The following is a 19,285-nucleotide window of genomic DNA, read 5'->3' as shown; positions in this document are numbered from 1 at the left end:
GTCAATTGGAGCTTCAATTGTCCATCATTTGAAATTATAAAACACGTTAACATTGACAATCGTAATTGACCGTCTCAGGGACTCTTAAAAAAAACGGTTCAATTCATGCTTAAAGTCGTTAGTCGCCATTTGAAGTAACAGTCACGCCTATTTTATTACGGCAATAGTCTCATATTCGCTTTCCCTTTCGACACCCACCGCACGAAGAGTTAGTTATATCTGGTAACCGGTTCCTAACAGCTCTGGACAAATTTGGATAGCAATATAATTTTTTGACATACTTTCTCAAAAGACTAATGAAATTGTGGGAGCCTAGATTTGTTATGGCCAAAACTGGTCGGCATTTGAGTAGCACTAGCGTGACGTTTTCTCTACACTGGCAATCTTCTAGGTGTTCAGATGCATCATCTCGCGTCCTCCCTTTTACAATGTAAATAACTCGTATCATCAATAAAATACTACTGCGGCGGCTCAATCTGTGTATAATTGCCACCCGTCACCATCAATCATCTTTAAAAAATCATTTTAAACACCTTTACCAAATTAATTAGGCGCTCAGTGTACATTAATAAAAAAAAATGTTTTTTAACGTCCTTTGTGTGCAAGAAAATGTTTTAGTAGATAGTTCAGAAACAAAATAACGCCGATATAAAAGACCTTTTAAAATTTTTTTAATACATTCTTTATGGAAATCCCAGTCACCCGTGAAACTAGAAATACACTTAATTAAGAGAAAGCTTAATATAGTTAACATATAGTTTACACAATACTGATTAAGTATACAACCACATATTGTACATTTTTAAAATCGAAATATTACTTTTAATTCAATAAAAATATATGACTCGCTTTTAAGAGATGAGTATAAAAAGTATTTTTAAATAAAAACTATTAACTTGCTTAAAATGTAAGGTATGCCTCAAACAAAAAATGTATTATAATATTTATAATTTTAAAAGAAAATATATAATAATACCGCAATATCCAATTTTGTGGTACGAAATGGCAACACTGATATATTGACAGTCAAAGTTTCATTCGTTGCCGACCGGCGTGACTATTCGCAGGCTTCGCTATTAAAGGGTTAATATTTTATCAATTTACACGTAGATACGAATTACGTAATAATGTCGCATTGAAAATCTTTCCTCCATATTAAAATTGCGATGCGATTGAACTAACGGTATTTTTTTTAATAATTAACAAAGGAAAGATGGATTTTTCATAAAAATTTTCAATTGCGACTTTGACCCTTGATCGAGTGTTACTTTTGTGCGGCAATTTTCCTCAAAAACGAAATTATTTGTACAGTGCTTGTGTATGATTAATAACAGAATATTAATGAAACATAAAATTGCAGGTGGCCAAGATGGAGTATATTAGAAGTTTACTGTTGATGGTTCTATCGGAGCAATGCTTCGACGAATATTTCTTAAAAGTAAATTTCTTAGATGGTGAGTTGTTAAATCGTTTTTTTTTCTATTCGACACAAATTCTGCGCTCGAGTGGCTGACCTTTCACGGTTGGAAAATCAATCGATCATTGTTATTTACGTTTCAGTGCCGTGCTTCAAAAGCTCGATTAGCAAAGTTCTCGGATTGTTGATCATTGCCGGATCGGTCACGGTCAAAGTGCCGCAAATCTTGAAAATCACCAAAGATGGGAGCGGCAAGGGAATAAACATAATCGGTGTCAATATGGAATTGTTCGCCATCACAGCTACAGTGGCTTATAGTTTCGTCAAAGAGTTTCCTTTTAGGTATGACAAAAAAAAAGATTTACATAAAACTATAAAATAATAAAATATGTTTTTTGTAGCGCATGGGGAGATGGAATTTTCTTATCTATACAAACATCAGCGATTTGTGCATTTGTTATGTTTTATGATGGCAATAAAAGCGGCGCTGTTGTATACATAATAGGATATTTTGGCATTTTGTTGGTGCTCATGAGTGGTATTGTTCCAATTCAAGTTTTATGGGCCCTCCAAGCTTGCAACATACCAGTCGTTTTCTTCGGGAAGGTAAATATGCTTTTCAGGTTATTTTAAATTAATTGCCAAGCCTTGAATTCAGAGCATTCTATTGCAACATCAATTTGATATTCAACTGTATGTGTCGAGGTGCTCAAGAAGCAGTTTCTCAAATAGTTTGGAAATAACTAGAATAAAGAATTGATATTGACAGAAATTAAGTTATATTGTCAGTTTTGGTATCATAATCATTTCAACTATCTTGCATTGTTTAGTCATGTATTTCAGTCTAAAGATGGTGTTTAATGGATGCGTAAATTCCACTATAGTTTTATACGAAAGTTCTTTTATTTATAATCATATTGTCCCTTTTCTTACGCTGATATTCTTATAGATTTCGTTTTACACATTTAATGTTACATAACTCAGTGGACTATTGTCTTCATTTTTCATCAGTTGTTTGTGTTGGAAATATTTCTGTTAACTTTTCAAAGGCTCTATAAAGAGTATTATTGTTTTATCATTTCATAAAAAAATATTAATAGATTCTTGTTTGTATAAATGTAAATCCCTACACATGTATGTAAATAAATAAAAGATCTTAGCTATTTCTTTCGTCAGAAATAATACCTTTCATCTCAAAAGCGTAGCTATTTCCTTTTAAACATCGGATAGTTTCAGGCGTATCTTGGATCGGTCTTTTAACATCACCGAGCTGTTATTTTAATTATATCCTAAAGCTTTGTCAGTCGGTATATGTTTTCTTAGCAGAGGGTGTTTCCTTATGATTTTTTTCATTTAGCAATAAAACGATCAAATGTGTCATAACAATTTTTTAAGTCAACGAAATTGATTCAAATGTAATACTATCTTGACTAATAGTATAATTGAAAAAAAAATAATCCAAATCATTCACGTTTTACTGAGCAATTATTCATAGTACATAATTTAAGAACCTAAATTATTTGTTTACACAATAATAATCAATAATTTTATCTCAGAAATGAAGCAATCTTTATTTAATTATTTTTTGCTAGAAAAATAATCAGGAAACAATCACTGTAATAATAAACAATCACTGTGTTGAGGTCTAGTGCGTTTTGTAAAAATCATAGATAATTTTATTATCTTATCTTGTAGCTACTGTTATTATTAGAATATTAAATCAGAATATAAAAAATATTTTGTAATTGTAAATCAAGGGAAGTATTGGTTAAAATTTGTCTCTTTACAGATGATCCAGGCCTACACAAATTATAAAAATGGCAGCACAGGTCAATTATCAGCGATCACTTGCTTCATGTTGCTCTTCGGCTCGACAGCACGTATCTTCACATCAATCCAAGAGACAGGAGACTTCATCTTGATCCTGACATATTGCATCGCGTCTTCAGTGAACTGCTTAATCGTAGGGCAGTTAATTTGGTATTGGAACGTAGAGAAACCGACAAAGAAAAAACAAAAACATTCCAAAAAAGACTGATTGGAATAATTAATAATTGTTATATATTATGTATTTATTTCTATTTCCAACGAATAAAATCTTTAGAGTTTTACACATTCTTTTACTGAGGGAAATTAAATACTCGTATATTATTTATATCTAATGTTTATTTGTATCAATGACAGATATAGAGCGATAAAATATGCTGTCAAATATATTATAAATGATCGATAACACAAAACCAGTCAATACCCAGGTGCGACACAAAGTAAAACATTAATAAACACTTTTATACTCAATCAAAATTAACATAAAATATTAATTTTATACAAATTTCAAAGACAAAACCGTGCACCCTAGCATTATAATTTGTAGAACTGTAAAATCATTATTCAGATTATAAAATATTAAAAAGGAGTAAATGCTATTTACAATTCATACTTTTCTTCAAAATCGAACAGCATTTGTACTTTGTAAGATTATTGTTGATGTAAAACTTTCACAAAGTGCTGAGAAAAACATGATAAATTTCAGGAATGTAACAGTTAAATATTGATTACATTTGAAAGAAATTTTATACCATATACAATTAAGTTATATGGGGACGCGTACATTGCACAGGAAAAGAATTGTAAAAATAAAAAATTAAGTAACTTATGAATATTATTAATTTTCTCCTTTGGATGATGTGCTGACTTCGACGTTCTTTTCTTGTTCGGGCATCGCTCCATGTTCTCCGTTATCGGCCCACTTTCCGTCATATTCTTTCCTATCAACATAACGTTCTTCTTCGTATTCACCTTCGCTTCTACCTCCATCGCGTTCCGAATATCTAAAAATCGAATTTGATCAGTAAAAATTTATTTGAATATACTTAATGATTTATGATAATTTACCTTTCGACTTTATCTTTATCTTGATGTCTACGGGCATTTTCTTCCGGTGAATAGCTGCGACTGTGTCGTCTGCTAACCTCCGGGCTCCTGGATCTAGAGAACCTCATACGACGATCTCTATAATCACGATATCCTCCCCTAAAATTATAGATTAATATTTAATCATATTAGAAATAAAAAATGTGATAAAAGTAATAAACGATACATACCTGAATGGTCTTCCACGATTATTTCCTCGTTGCCTAGGGCGATAAGGACGTCCACGACCGCGTCCATCGCGCCAATCAAATCTTCGATCATCTCTGCGGAAATTATCACCCGAACCACGTGGTCCTCGACCGCCGCGTTGACCGTACGGTTGGAATCGAGGCTTATAATAAGTTCCACGATCGTATCCGCGACCCCGCCATCCTCCACGTCTATTAACGCGTCGGAATCTTTATAACAATAAAAAAATTTGAATAGTTTGTTACGTACCTAAATTCATATTTTTATATATATATACCTGTCTCTCGAAAGAGAGCGAGACCTGGAACGCGACCTAGATCGACTCCGACTGCCAGGAGAACGACTACCTTCAGATCTTGAACCGGGTGAGCGAGATCCCATTGAACGGCTGCGGCGGTTGTGCCTTCTTGATCCGGAAGAAGAGGATCTTGATCCCGAAGTGTGAGAACGATATTTTCTTGGACGAGATCGACTTCTTGAAGAACGTTTATGAGGAGATTTTTTATCGCGTCTATCGTCTCTGCCTCCACCTGAAGATTCTCGAGATCGACTTCTGCCATGAGGAGGTGATCTGGGTCTTCTTCTCGGCTCCGGAGGTCTTGGTCTTCCGCCCGTAGGTTGTCCCGGCGGCAAAGGAACAGACATGGGTATTCCGGCTGCATTCTCTCCTTCTTGCACAAGGCGGAATGAACCGAATTTATCCAGCACGACATTTTTGATAGGCGGTCTTACCTATGTAAATAAAAAAAAGATTATAATAATATATGTATATTTTATTACATGAAAAAATAAAAATAAATACCTCTTCAGTTCCTGGTGGTTCTGGTTCTACACTATGCTTGAGAGGAATAGGTTCCTTAAGTGCCATTGCGCGTCTTATGCTTATATTTTTATCATCAGGTGATGGTTTTTTTCCTTTATTCATAGGGTCTGCAGATTCTTCAGATTCCTCAGAGCTTTCGTCGAAAGCATAAGCTTTGCTATCGTTCTTGTATGTCGGACGAGGCAGTTCTCTCTTCTTAGATCTGATACAAAGTAAACATTGAAACTGTGGTATATGACAAAACTGAAAGACAAAATAATACTCACTTATCCTTGGACGTATTTAAATTCAGTTTCATTTTGGGCTTTTCCATTGAAACATCGGGACTAGCAGATCTGGATTGATCGAACATGTCACTATTTTGTCGTCCATTATCTTGCCTTTTAGTAAGCCCCGTGTCCTTTTCAACTTTGGCATAATAAGCTGTTAATTTAGATTCCAATTCCTCTAAATCTGGGATGTTTTCCAGAATCCTTTTTCCAGGACCATGTTTTTTATCGTAATCGTTACTATCTGGACTAGCATCTTTTTTGTTGCGCCTTTTCTCATCGGCAGGTTTTTGAGAAAGTTCTTTTCTAAAAAAAATTAAAATATATATTAAATCAAAAAATATGTTTTATTTAAAGTGTGACATATGCTTTGGAGGAATTGACAGATTTGATAACTAAAATATTCTCTGCACTACCTGTGTTATTTATTATACTTTATTTTCAGAAAAACCAATTTAGATGATAAAAAGATAATTAAAAAAATACGAAACAAAGATATTTTTGGAATTAGAGATCTTGGGAAAAAACTTATTTTTTTAAAGCACATGCAATATACGTTTATTATTACATTATGTTTTTCTTTTTGTAAAAAATATAAAAATTACAATTTTACAACAATGGCAACAATTTCCATAAAAATACTAGTGTCACATCACTGTGCTTCACCTAAACGTATTGCACTATACCTCAAAGCATCTCTAAACTTTTTATCGTCCATATTTTGATCAAAATCGCGCAAGTAATCTCCCGTGGAAGTAGAAGTACGCTGGGCCAGTTTTGCTTTACGGCGCTCATCACGCTCTCGCTCCTTGCGTTTTCTTTTCGACTCTTTTTTACTTTTCCTATTGAAAGTGATATAATTAATTAATAAAAGACAATAAAAAATTTAAATAATATATATTAAAATATATTTACTTTGATTCTTTCTTTGCCTTCCTTCTAGCTTTGCTGCTCTTCTCGTGTTCTTGAGTACCGAGCTCTTGAAGCTTTCTATCTCGTTTGTAACGCGCTGTTTCCTCCAACAATTTACGAACTTTTTCTTCATAATCCGAGTCCTCTTTAGTCGTTTCCAAAAACTTACGCACCTATAAATTCAGGGATATTATAATCTACGTTCAATATTATTAAAGATATTTGTGATCTTACTTTCATCTCATAGTCCAGATCTTGAGTATTGACATGAGGTACAGCAGGCTGTTCAATATTTTGAGCAGGAGTGGGAACGGGCTGCTGACCCGTCCAACCGTAGGGATGGTTAAATTGAGAACTGTTATTTTTTTCCATTCTTTTGCTCAACGGAGACAATGAACGCTGTTTCTTGGCGGACGATCGAGACCTTCTCTTCTTTTTATGATGACCACCGCCTTCTGCACCTAAAATTAAGTATTTCACGAAAATAGGCAAGATTGAATAAAATAAATGGGATTTACACACCACTCGAATCGGACGTTGAAGTCGAGGACTCTGAGCTGGAATCTTCGCTCGAAGACTCACTGGAGCTCGAACTAGAACTGCTGGATCGGTGCTTCTTTTTTCCTTTGCCCTTCTTCTTACGTTTAGATTTTTTCTCCTTTTTGTCAGTGAGGTTGAGAAGCTGCTTGAGTGTTTCCTTCATTTCGTATTCTTTAGTACCGGGTAAAACGAGCTCGGTAGGTTCGATCAGAGGCTTCGATGAATTAGTCTTATTTTTCAAAAAGTCTAGGGAGCTCTTCGCTTCTTCGTGAAACGGTATGATCGCAAGGCAATCTTCGTACGCTTTCTGAGCTTCTGCCAATTTGTTTTCGTCTTCATAACTGCGACCGAGCGCCACTAGCGTTTCGCCCATGTATTTCCTAGCATTTGCGTGATTAGGATTTAATTTCAAAGACGTCTCAAAATCTTCGATGGCCTTCTTGAACGTTCCACTATTAGCATAGAGGGCTCCGCGGGCGACGAGACCTTCTACGTTCCGCGGATCGATGTTCAGTGCTTTGTTTAAGCATTGGAAGGCTTCCGAATGCCTTCCTGCTTTGAAATGCTCGATTCCTTCCGCTACGGATCTAAACGCCCATTTACTAGCCTGCGCCTGTCGCAGTTCGTCGGCATACTCTTCTGTTGGAAACCCGCCCCTTTAAAAATATTGATTATTAACAATATGTAAATAAATTTAAATAATTGAACAAAAAATGAAGAAGCACCTCAGAGATAAAAAGTTTGTGCAATGCATCGACGATATACCCAACAAATCAGATAGGTACGAGACACAGTTCGGATTGTTAAAGCCGGGACTTTTTTCGAGCACAGCTTCGTAGCTCTCTCCTTTCATATCGCCAGTTTTTCTGTGAATTTAAAAGTAATTAGTACGCACATTACACAGAAACATGTATTTATATTTATAGATTTTTATATATTGTATGTAATATGTATACTATATAACACAATAAAAATTATGAAAAAAATAAAACTATTGAATTCAATTTTCAATAAAATTAACACATTTGGAATGAACCATTTGTGCGGCATTTATAAAACGTTACATTAATCCGTCATTAAGTGATATGAAAACGACATTTCATTGATAAGTTTTTTTAAAACATAATCAAATATGAATAATATAATAATAATAATATATTTACATTTGTCTAGTAGTCATACTTATGTTAAAAATAAGAGCAATAAATGTGACACCCTGCTTTTCTCACCTTTATAATACAGAATTTGAAAATATATTGCAATCTATTCATATCTATGGAACAATACATTGTACACACACACAAAATCGATTTGTCGATACGCTTCCAAAATTAATTAAAATAGCAAAATAAGTTGGATAACATTCGGTCGGCAGTGTGTGTTTTATGTGGTTACCGCAACAATTGGTCGAAATACCTAGAAAAGAGATTCCCTATTTCCCATTTGTTCTTACGAAGCCCAAATCACCCACTTCATGTGTATATTATAGCGTTCTTCCTGTTTGGGTTTTCGTTAACGTCTTCCATAATGCAGCATATAAAAATATAATGGTCATTAGACGACGATCTTTATAAACATAAGCCTCTCATTGTCAAGTTTTTAAAACAATAATACACGTATTAGACGGGCGATTGACTGATTTTTGCATTCACATTTTTTTTGCTGAAACGTTAAATTTATGTTTAATCATGTGTCCATAATATATTACGTAATTGTAATTTCCCTCTCCCAAAATTTAATATACAACTGAGTAACATTTAATACATAATAGTAAAAAAAGTTAGATAGGCACGGAAATATAGGACATACAAAATATATGTATATAATATAAAAAAGATATCCATTTATTTCATATATTAAAATAAAATTCACCTTAACATGATGAAACAATACTTTTAACTAATGGCATATATTCTATGGATTGTCATGTTAAAGCCACTAGTCATTGAATCTGTGTAGAATCTTTTATACGGTTCCTTTTTCCGTGTCTAAATTATCATTTCTTTCCACATTGCGAACGTTTGCGTGGAATTCATATCCATTAATTTAGCGCCGATAGTGTATCTTCTCAAATGTAGGCAAACATGGTTATTATTGCCTTTTGTTTCCGAATACATCAGCGACTGCGTTAAATTCTCATGGGCATTTTATACATCGTTTAATCATTTCATGTGATAACGTCTCAATTTATTCAGGAGTAGCAATATTTTATAATATGGAGAATTCCTATGTATGAGAGGAAGGCATGTTTAATTGTGATAAGGCTCTTAAATAAATAGCAGAATTCATATATAAAAGCATAAAAACATAACTATACTCATATATAAAATACTAATTACGTTATACAAAAATCATTAAAAGTAAAATAAACAAATATAAAGCGTACTTGTGTATCGGTGGAAAATCATCACTACTGATCAATCCGAGCGGAGGCTTTGGGCTCGGATCCTCGGAACTCCTAGTGATCCCCTTCATACCGCAGGATATTTTGTCTGTGTCCGGAATGACTTCGAGTACTTCGCAACATACAAAATCGTTAATGATATAGTTGCGAGACACATTTTTCTTATCAACTGCCGGTATCACGTTTGAAATTGATACAAAAGCCTGTAAAAAGATAACAAATCTTATCGTAATATTTTTTTATTGTATTTAAAATTGCTATAATGAAATATTTTATTACCTTAACATTGATATCAGCGACGTAACGAAATGTAGGTGCCACCATACAAAGAACCTTCAACATCATTCCCGTAGCGCTTCTATTGATCACCGTGCCAATAATCAGGTCTCCAGATTGAAGATTCTGAAATATATTTTTTTTTGTATTAAATAATGGGTACCTATAAATTAATTCTATATAGTTAAGTTAGCTTCTTATTGATAACCAGTGAAATTCACAATTTGGTGAAATCCACGATTATACTAGATACAGACTAGATGTTCTGTATGTAGTAGCAATAAGGATATAAGACCAACAAACCGTTCCAGTTTATTTTGTGTGAAATGTAAGAAGAGCATTAATACGGTCTAAATTGGTCAATGTAAGTGTTAAATTTATGAATATCTACTTTTTAAATTATTGTGTAACTAAAAATGGAACAAAATGATATTATTCATGAAGTATGAGTTACTTTTATACACCATAACGTCAGTGGATCAATATATGTAGGTTGTAAAGATATTTATATTTACCTCGAAAAAGTGTCTTAATTTTGCTCCCTTATCGACATTCATAAATGACTCAAAAGGCGGCATTAAAGCGTATATATCTGAAAAATGAATAAAGCATCTTAAAACACATATTAGGATTCTTTTTAGTTAGATCATATGCAATTATATTAGATTGTTTCATATGAAGTAGTCAATTTTTTAACCCTTTATGTGCTAGGTGCGGATAAATCTGAATCACGGTGTACGACTCTTAAGTGCGAAATTCGGATTTATCCCACGCTCAATAAAAAATAGATTTTATAAGTGCTGAATTAATTTTCATAAAAAGTCACGTAATTAGTAAATTATACAGTTAAAAATTTGATATTTAAGTCTTTTATTTTTAGAGGTTGTGAATTTGTCCAAGGCTTTTATAATATCACTGACTGCTGAATTTTTTATTTGTAATAGTTACTAAATTTTGTATTTCAAAGCAATAATTCTAAAGGATCTATAGGGAAAAGGTCAGTGGAAAATAGGGGATGCAGTAAAATTTTCAAATTTAATTCACTTCATTTTGCAACAGTAGTGAGTGTATAGCTCAATGTCTGTTTATTAGCATTGGATGTTTTATGGTTAACATTCTATTTTCTATACATGGTTTCGATTTTCATGCAAGTCTCGTTTGGTTTAAAAAAACGATCAATGAATAAATCCCCTAGAATACAACTATATTTTTTTTCAGGTGCAAATTCGGTTTCGATGCATATTCTAGAGCAGGGGTGGCCAACCCAAATGATCTTGCGGGCCATATATAAAATTATATATCCACATATTAGATTTAGATCCACTATAGATATTTTTTTGGAGTGAAAAATTGTCTAGTGTATTGGCGAACATAAAAAATATATTTTGTAAAAGTGTGATGAATCTCGCGGGCCAGAAAAATGTTCAAGGCAGGCCGCAGGTTGGCCACCCCAGTTCTAGATCTTCTTTGCTGTCTAATCTCTTTTGGTTATTTTTTTATGTTTTTCCAGCTATACACATTTTCCTTATTGCATGTTACGATTTTCCTAAAAATTAGTTTCCTATTGCTTCTGAGAACTAACGAAGAAGACTTCGAAACATTACTGTTCATTCAGCCAAATCACACAGTACCCATTTGGCAATTTTTTTCACCCCAGACGTCATAAAAAATGTCTGAAGAGTTGTTTGTGGACTAGTTTCAAGCGTTTCTCAATATTTTTCAGGCAACAGCAAAACAGCAGAGGATTTTCACAGGGCTCATTTTGGAAATTAATATGTCAGTAAAATTATTTTGAAGTAACATCCTACATTTCTCTGACTAACAGTAATCTCGCCAAATCGCAAATTGATATTTCCTGTCGCCTGCGCTGCATTGTGTTACATACAAAAAAGGATATGGAAATCTTTTGTTTGACACTGTAACATCCTATGTGTTAGTGTCAGTAAAAAGTAAAAACCCAGAAAAGAAAATGGTGAACTAATCTGACTGCAAATAAGACAAATAATAAAGAACACTATAAATATCTCATTCCCGTTTGTTTTCGGCTAAGTAAAAATTGGTCACTAGATACGAAACACTAATAACAGTGGTACTCGATTGAGTTTTAACAAAAATATATATTATAAATGTGAATATATTTTATTAGAAGGAATTACTAGCAAAAACAATTTGCAAGCCGATGCATAATCTTAAGAATGTGGAATTATTATCTATATATTTTTCATACCGATTAATTTAATATGTTATTAAACATTTTCAAAATAAATGTGGCGACTGTCGATCACCATGAATAGTAACGGACAAAAAAAGGGCAATTGTCTCATTGTTAATGCCCGTAACCAAGAATGTTCACCATTAATAATGAGACAAACATCATGGCACAAGAGGGATTTCTTTTGACCACACAACATGGGTCGTTAAGAGAATCACTTTTGTGACTAAACGGTGCGGATGCAATTAATCATCACAACAGCAAACCCTTTCCGTAGAATTCGAAAGTCAGAGCAAGCAAAAACTCGCTTCCAAATATGCAACATCCGATTTCTCGAATTCTACGAAGCGACTCCAGCGATTGGCTAGGAGATCGACGCACAAGCGTGATTGGCCAGCAAGGGTGCATCCCCTAAAAGAATATAAGCCCGGACTCCGACGAGGAGACGGCAGTTGATCCGCAGTTGACACAAGACCTTGGCAGAGAGCCCAAGGCGGTCAAGCGAGATGCTGAGGCACGAGACAGAGACCGGAATCAGCGGCAAAAGACGACCAGCAGCCTTCCTGAGGAACCAGCTACGCGCCCCCAGCTGACATTCCTGACACCTGTCGCATGCAGTTTGAGCCATCCTGAGCATCATCAACTGCACGAACTCCGACATCACGAGAAACGTCACGCCGTATTCGTCCATAATAAACTTGTAAATATAAAATAATAAACAGTCTAATAGGATTCGACCAGGAGTCTCATTGGCCGCGAGGTCAACCACCCCTAGGGTTACGCTCCCTAAATAAATATCACAGCAAATTTAATGCATATGGAATGTTTATACGTTTATAATTAATATATACAATAAATATATTTTGTACGCGTTTTAGTAATTGATGACCAGATAGATATAAGTGAATCAAATTCCAATAAGTGCTATTTGACAGATTGCAGAGAACGAATACTAGGATTCTATAAAATTGGATCACTAATCTTGTAAAATCTACCATTTTATTATTCCATTATGGTTTAGTCGTAAAATATGAGATCATCATCGTTAAATAACAAAACATTAGTATAACATTTTATTAATTTAGTAAAGTATTATAATAAAATATACATACGATCTTCAGGGATGTTAGTATCGACTGCTGTAGTACACGCCGAGGGCTCTGCCAGTAAATTAGAGTCAAACAGCGCCGAAGCTTCTTTAGCGATAAACTGATGCAACATCACACGCTTGCCCCTGTCTTGGAAGTTTTTCTGGCGACCCTGATAGGCTGCAAAGTCGATCTGATCCAACTTGGACAGTTCGCTTTCACCTCGTTCGTTCTCCCACATCTTTTGCAATTGTTGTCCATGAAAGTTTATCGTCTGCGAGACGAGCGCGGGATCTAGCGTCGGCTCGGGATCCATGGTGCTATAAAACAAATACCAATAAGAAAAAATATTTAGTTAGGATCTGTGTATTGAGCGAGTGTGCATAGATCAAAAGTCGATAGAATCAAGGTCCACTACTTATCAATACATATTGGAATATTTTATGCGCGAAAGTAATAAAAAAGCCATAATAAGCCGGAATAACGAAGAGAGATAAGAGAACAAAGGCGTCGCTAACTTTACTACGCCTGACACGAGGCCGACGCCATTTTGAATGTAAAATCGAAGCTACCTTGCTGGAACGCAGGCTCCGGGCCCGCGGGAGCTGAGTCCCGGGTTCAGAGGAGCACCAGGCACTCAGTAAACTATGTATGAAACGAATTCGGAGCTCAACACACAAGTCGGAAGAACAGCGTAAATTCGCACCCGGCGAGCGTGGACCGCGACCGAATATAGCTACGAGGGCCTTAACGCAACGCCTACTGGCCATTAACTTTTACATAAAGTACAAATATTTTTATGAATAGATAATAAAAATGATATTTGATTGTAATAAAATAGCACCGTTTCAAACATAAATTGGTATTTGATAAAAAAAATCTCAACTATTTATATTATTTTAATATATGTTTTTGCTAATTTCAAGCTAAGCTCTATGGCGGCTTCCATAAATGAGTGTCAGCGGAATTGTGGTAGTGTGAAACAAACAGGAGTCTGGCTCCATGACATCTTGTGACATAGAAAGCAATATGTACGGGAAGGAGGAGGGGGGAGGGGGTAAAAATTCACGAAAACCCTTTGAAAGACTTTTGTAGTTTGTTTTCAGTACAGATATTTTACCGACCATACCTAATACCTATATAGTGCTGGTGTATCAACCATCTTTATAAATAGTAATAAGCTGTCTACTTGTTGACCTTAAGCACGAATATTTATTCGTCACGCTTGATTTACTAGTTATTTAGAGCAAATTGTCTCAGATTGATTTACTAGTGGTTTAGAGCAAAACTGCTATATTTTGTTGTACTATATATGTAGTCTGTGTAAATAAAAAGTAGTTTAAGGCTTATTGTAATCCTGTAAAAAATCTGTACGGCAAAGGTCATACGAATATGGAGGATGAGACAAAATCTCCAATAGTAATTCGTTTAATTTTGCAACAATAATTAATAAAGTATGAGGTCTCGCATTATCATTGAGAAATATCGCTCGAAATTTATTTATTAACAGATGATGTAGGTCTTTCACGGGGCTCATTTTAAAGGTTAATATCGTCAGTAAGAAATTTTTCCAATCAACGTCTTACAGTTCTCTGACTAATAATACCCTCGTTAAATCTAAAGTTGATATTTCTCGTGGCCTGCGCTGCACTGTGTGTCAGTTTGAACTCATACAAAAAAATCAATTTTTTGTCAACACAGGATAAAAATGCATAGGAACCCAAATAATTAATTAAAGAACAAATCCGACTCAAATAAAAAAAAAAAACACGATGATAAAAAAATAAATAAATGTAGTTATTATCTACAAACATCTTGTTATAATCACAGTCATAAAATTGCCTACTTGATATAAGTCCAATAAAATAATGCAAAAATATCTACAAATATAAGAAACACTAAAAAAATAAGAATGTGTAATTTAAAATGTACAATAAAAGTAATTTAATTTCACATGTAAAATATGAATTTTCTTTTTTCTTTTTTAGGAAGAGTTTTCAATTTGTCTGTAAGTAAAATATTTTAAAGTAGCCTCAAAAATATGTGTTTATCATAGATACAAGACACAATTATAATGTAAATGTGTATCCAGTTGGTATTCAACTAAAACTTTTCTTTGTCCAATTTTTATTTTATTTTTTTATGTTGGATGAGAAAGCATATCGATATTTGTAAATAAACCAGTCTTAGCTGGCGTGTCTATTTACTTTTTGTCGGCTCTAATGGTTCAAAAACTGGGACTCATCGTGATGCGTTCTCGTGATGGGATCTCATGTTCATGTGTCCTCTGGTTCGTCTCTGCTGCTGTGACTCCGAGGCGTTTTTCATGTCTTTTCTTCCGATATGACCAAATATGACACCTTTTATAATGCTGATTTGAGAAATCTCTGGCAAATCGCAGATAAGAATGTTTACCAGCGAGTTACATTGCTTCTTAAGCACCCCTCCGAAATATGTTCACGCCTTAGAAAAAACGGTCTAAAAGGCTTCTGCGGCGATTGGTGACCAAGAGTACGAAGAACAATAGTAATGTGCGCAGGGAAGAATGTATTGTCTAGCACGCGTATTTTTTCGGCGGTACTTAAAGGTATTAATTAATCAGTTCATCTACCTACACTTTATTTTTGTTAGGTCCGCAAACAAAATAGTAGAAATACACATTTTTCAGTTGTCAAATTTTATTGAGGGCTTTTTTAGGATTACTTCCTATTTAGGAGATGTAAGGTTGTTAAGAGCGAACTGTAATTATAAAGTAATTTTGAACTAAATAAAAAGTAAAAATATTCAAGGATATATTCTTTGTATAGATATATAAACAAAATACTAGTATTACTTCTACAATAATTTTTATAGAAAATTTAATATTTTACAATAATATATGAATAATTTTACTGTTTCTAACATTATTATTATTATTATTTTAAATCGATATTGATAGTAGAATATTATACATTATGTGAAACATATGAGCCCATGTCAAAATGGCGGAACTTCGTCCAACGAAGCGACGAAGGAAACCCTTTGTGGATGTATTGAGGGTGGCTTTTATCAAATTTACACAATGTATATGCCAACGAGATTAACCACTGAGCAGCCATTGTCGATACTCTATGGGCATCTAGCGGTGGCTGACCACAATGCAGGAATAGTGACAATCATGGATGCAGAATAATTATTTATTTTTTAATATCTAGGAGTAGTCTATATAATATACTAGTGGGGTTTTCTTGTAAAAAAGAATTTAAATCTAACTACATATTGAATTCCAAATACCAGTAAAACAGAAAAATTCAGGATTTTCTTCTGAAAAATAACAATAAATACACCCATGAAAATATATCAGATACACCACTTTAAATTCTATTTATCCCACTTATCGCACATGAACGATTACGTTATAAAATGTATTGATTAAATAAAATTTGAAGCATATTACGCATTGTGCGGAGGCGTAGATACGAAAGGACAACAAAGGATCGTATCAAGATTTTATTAATAACGATTCGGAATCGCCTTTGGACGCCATTGCCACACAAATAATACTCCTCTGTTGTGTTCACCATTACTAGTCCTCCGTGGCTTTTGTGTTCAACATCTATTGAGGCCCCGGCCATTATGGTCGCTAGGTATTTCAGTGCCACTATTTGGATCATCACGCAAAATATAATGCATAGGGGAGGGCCACACTCCACTGCCACCCCTTCACCCATCGCCGCCCCTGTCTTAACCGCGCGTGATTAAAATCGAAACGCATATCACAGCAGGTGACCATTAATTCGTTGTCTAAAAAGAATAAGCTCATTTTGTATCTAATATAAATTTTAAACAACAAACATTCACTGGCAACATTTTTGTGACATGATGATTCTTTGATTTAGAGTAGAATATAATCAAAAATAATATGTTATTATCACATATGGTCTTTTGTACAATCATATGCATTGTAGCATATCAAAATAAAATTTGGCTTAGTTATTTCTAGGGACTCAACAAATATACTACATGTGTAATTTATTAATAGCCATCGAAGCCAAAAGAAATCGAAATTAAAAGAAAAATTGCACTAAATAAAAGAGACGACGCGAAAGCAATTTCGGATACTTGGTTACCGGTTTTAAACCAAGCTAATAAAATTTATACAAATTTAAATTCATATAAAAAAATCAATTCAAAAATGAATGCACTTGTTTCCCCCTTAGTAACAAACAAACGGAAAAATAATAAAACACAAGATCGAGTCAAAGACGATATAAGGTCAAAATTATAGCATACAAATTAATAAGCATAATCCATTATCAATTTTAAAAAATCATCATCATTCAATTTCTATATAGTTTTTTATATTTAGGGTATTTATGGCCCACTTACAATCTCCATACGACATACATTTTATGATATTGAATGTCATCTGTATTACAATTTGCTCAGAAACCGAGTAAAATATAATTACACTCCTCTAAAAATCTCAATATATTCCTGTTTAGATCAAACTCATTATTGCTAGAGAGAAATATAGGTGTATATAGGTGCAAAGCTTAAAAAAAAACTTAGATCTAGGGTTGGAGAACCGGAGTAAATTACCCCAAATAGCGTTAAAATAAAAGTTTCGGAGGTAATGAATATTATTACGGCCTCACATAGACCCACGTAACACCGCGGAGGAATCGTGGAGTCGGAGTTGGACGCCATCACTGAACGCCTCTCCCTCGTCGAGGCTGAGAAACGGAGGAGCTTCGTGCAGTATCTGACATTCGAGGCGTTTATCAGCCGATTCACTTTCGCGGCCGAGTTGAACGAGACCGAGCCGTCTGCTCGAACACTGTGCGCGTCTCTGAGCGAGGAAGCGCTATATTTCGTGCTGACTCTTCAGCCAAAGGTGAGACAGGAGTGGTCATCACTGACGAAAGCTTCGGAGCAGAGGTTCGGAGATCGCACATCCGACTTCCAGATTTTTAATCAGCTCGCGATCAGAAAATAGCGGAAATCGGAGACGTTAGCGGAGTTTGCGGCCGAGCTTGAAAATATGGACGAGAACTTGTCGATAGACGACCTCGTTGAGACAGTTGACTATCGTGTACGGCCCTTCCCAGGGCTTGGTGACGTCTTTCGAATGATCGTCCAAGCGGTCATGGAATTGTCGGCATATTTCTTCATCCATTGATCCAGGTATTCAGAATTTAACAAATTAGCTCGATAAGTTTATTTTCGAGCTGAATGTGTTGTAAATAAGTGGGAAGAGCGCTCATATTTGTGATGAACATCAAAAAAAAATGCGCGGGCGCAATGCGTGTGAGGACGCTGCATCCCCACCCCCGCGGTCACAGCGGCGTATGAAGCGACGCCTGTGCGTATTTGTGGAACTGGCGTCGGCGTCGGCGTAAAACGTCATCGTGATGGCACCAAGATGCTCTATCAGGATGCTCTAACATTTTGTGAATTTGCCACTCGGTCACCTTCCCGGAACGGTAGTCGGCCTTGAGCAGCGTCATCTGCTCTGACTCCAGGGGCGGTTCACAAAATATTTACCCCCCAGATTGCAACACTGTTTATATGTCGCTTAACAATATATATATATTATATATATATATATATATATATATATATATATATATATATATATATATATATATATATATATATATATATATATATATATATATATATATATATATATATATATATATATATATATATATATATATATATATATATATATATATATATATATATATATATATATATATATATATATATATATATATATATATATATATATATATATATATATATATATATATATATATATTTATTAATCAATGGACACAAAAAATATTATAACAATCCATAATAAAATATTATAAAATATATTTAAAGCATTTTGGATAGTCAATGTTGTACATTTATGATAAAAAATATAACACTACGACATTTGAAAAATAGGAATACAACGAAATAAGTTCATAATTATGTATAGTTTTTGTATTTTTAGCTAAAACTATTTATATCATAGTTTTAGTTGATAAAACAGAATGTTTTTTTTAAAGTTGTACGTTTAAAATCGTTTATTGATAATTTTCATAAAGTTAAAAAACATACTATTTTGATTGACTTTGATTAATTATTATTAGGTTATAATCCTTATCAGAGGTCCTCGAGGGCGTATCATGCCGGGTTGCGAATTTTCTTTCAACGCTTTACTCCAGTCACTGCGAGAGTTGTCA

The 19,285-nt window shown here is 34.2% G+C and overlaps 2 protein-coding genes across 5 annotated transcripts; one reads left to right on the top strand and one right to left on the bottom strand.

Moving 5' to 3' along the window:
• Nucleotides 1–975: 975 nt before the first annotated feature.
• On the top strand, nt 976–3,528 carry LOC148236064 (mannose-P-dolichol utilization defect 1 protein homolog). Its single transcript, XM_088184199.1, has 5 exons — nt 976–1,083; nt 1,361–1,454; nt 1,561–1,759; nt 1,819–2,023; nt 3,207–3,528. The coding sequence occupies exons 2-5, from the start codon at nt 1,370–1,372 to the stop codon at nt 3,453–3,455; spliced, it is 738 nt and encodes a 245-aa protein (XP_088040325.1). The 5' UTR covers nt 976–1,083; nt 1,361–1,369; the 3' UTR covers nt 3,456–3,528.
• Nucleotides 3,529–3,565: 37 nt separating this feature from the next.
• Nucleotides 3,566–13,798, bottom strand: LOC148236063 (uncharacterized). Of its 4 annotated transcripts, none has more exons than XM_088184195.1 (16): nt 13,637–13,798; nt 13,089–13,384; nt 10,280–10,356; nt 9,768–9,890; nt 9,471–9,691; nt 7,810–7,950; nt 7,067–7,740; nt 6,779–7,005; nt 6,548–6,717; nt 6,319–6,474; nt 5,630–5,938; nt 5,343–5,565; nt 4,818–5,272; nt 4,522–4,749; nt 4,313–4,450; nt 3,566–4,248 (listed from the first exon to the last, which is right to left on the bottom strand). In XM_088184195.1, exons 2-16 carry the CDS (start codon nt 13,378–13,380, stop codon nt 4,083–4,085), a joined length of 3,600 nt encoding a protein of 1,199 aa, XP_088040321.1. In that variant the 5' UTR covers nt 13,381–13,384; nt 13,637–13,798; the 3' UTR covers nt 3,566–4,082. The 4 variants fall into 4 exon arrangements, with proteins under 4 accessions (XP_088040321.1, XP_088040322.1, XP_088040323.1 ...); XM_088184196.1 differs by having other exon boundaries at nt 6,779–6,999; XM_088184197.1 differs by lacking the exons at nt 9,471–9,691; nt 9,768–9,890; nt 10,280–10,356; nt 13,089–13,384; nt 13,637–13,798 and adding exons at nt 8,314–8,746; nt 8,957–9,310.
• Nucleotides 13,799–19,285: the final 5,487 nt, after the last annotated feature.

This window comes from Plectrocnemia conspersa, unplaced genomic scaffold, assembly GCF_051122295.1.
Source record: "Plectrocnemia conspersa isolate PC_06_02 unplaced genomic scaffold, ASM5112229v1 ptg000004l, whole genome shotgun sequence".
In the NCBI taxonomy this organism is placed as follows: Eukaryota; Metazoa; Arthropoda; class Insecta; order Trichoptera; family Polycentropodidae; genus Plectrocnemia; species Plectrocnemia conspersa.
This window is presented reverse-complemented; position numbering and strand designations above follow the sequence as displayed.

Excerpts from the sequence above, each read along its gene's own strand:
- LOC148236064 (XM_088184199.1), top strand. The coding sequence starts at position 1,370 with ATGGAGTATATTAGAAGTTTACTGTTGATGGTTCTATCGGAGCAATGC. Across the intron at positions 1,455-1,560 it reads AAAAGTAAATTTCTTAGATG|TGCCGTGCTTCAAAAGCTCG; the intron begins GTGAGTTGTTAA and ends TTTACGTTTCAG. Across the intron at positions 2,024-3,206 it reads CAGTCGTTTTCTTCGGGAAG|ATGATCCAGGCCTACACAAA; the intron begins GTAAATATGCTT and ends GTCTCTTTACAG.
- LOC148236063 (XM_088184195.1), bottom strand. The coding sequence starts at position 13,380 with ATGGATCCCGAGCCGACGCTAGATCCCGCGCTCGTCTCGCAGACGATA. Across the intron at positions 7,006-7,066 it reads TTCAACGTCCGATTCGAGTG|GTGCAGAAGGCGGTGGTCAT; the intron begins GTGTGTAAATCC and ends ACTTAATTTTAG. Across the intron at positions 5,273-5,342 it reads AACCACCAGGAACTGAAGAG|GTAAGACCGCCTATCAAAAA; the intron begins GTATTTATTTTT and ends TTATTTACATAG.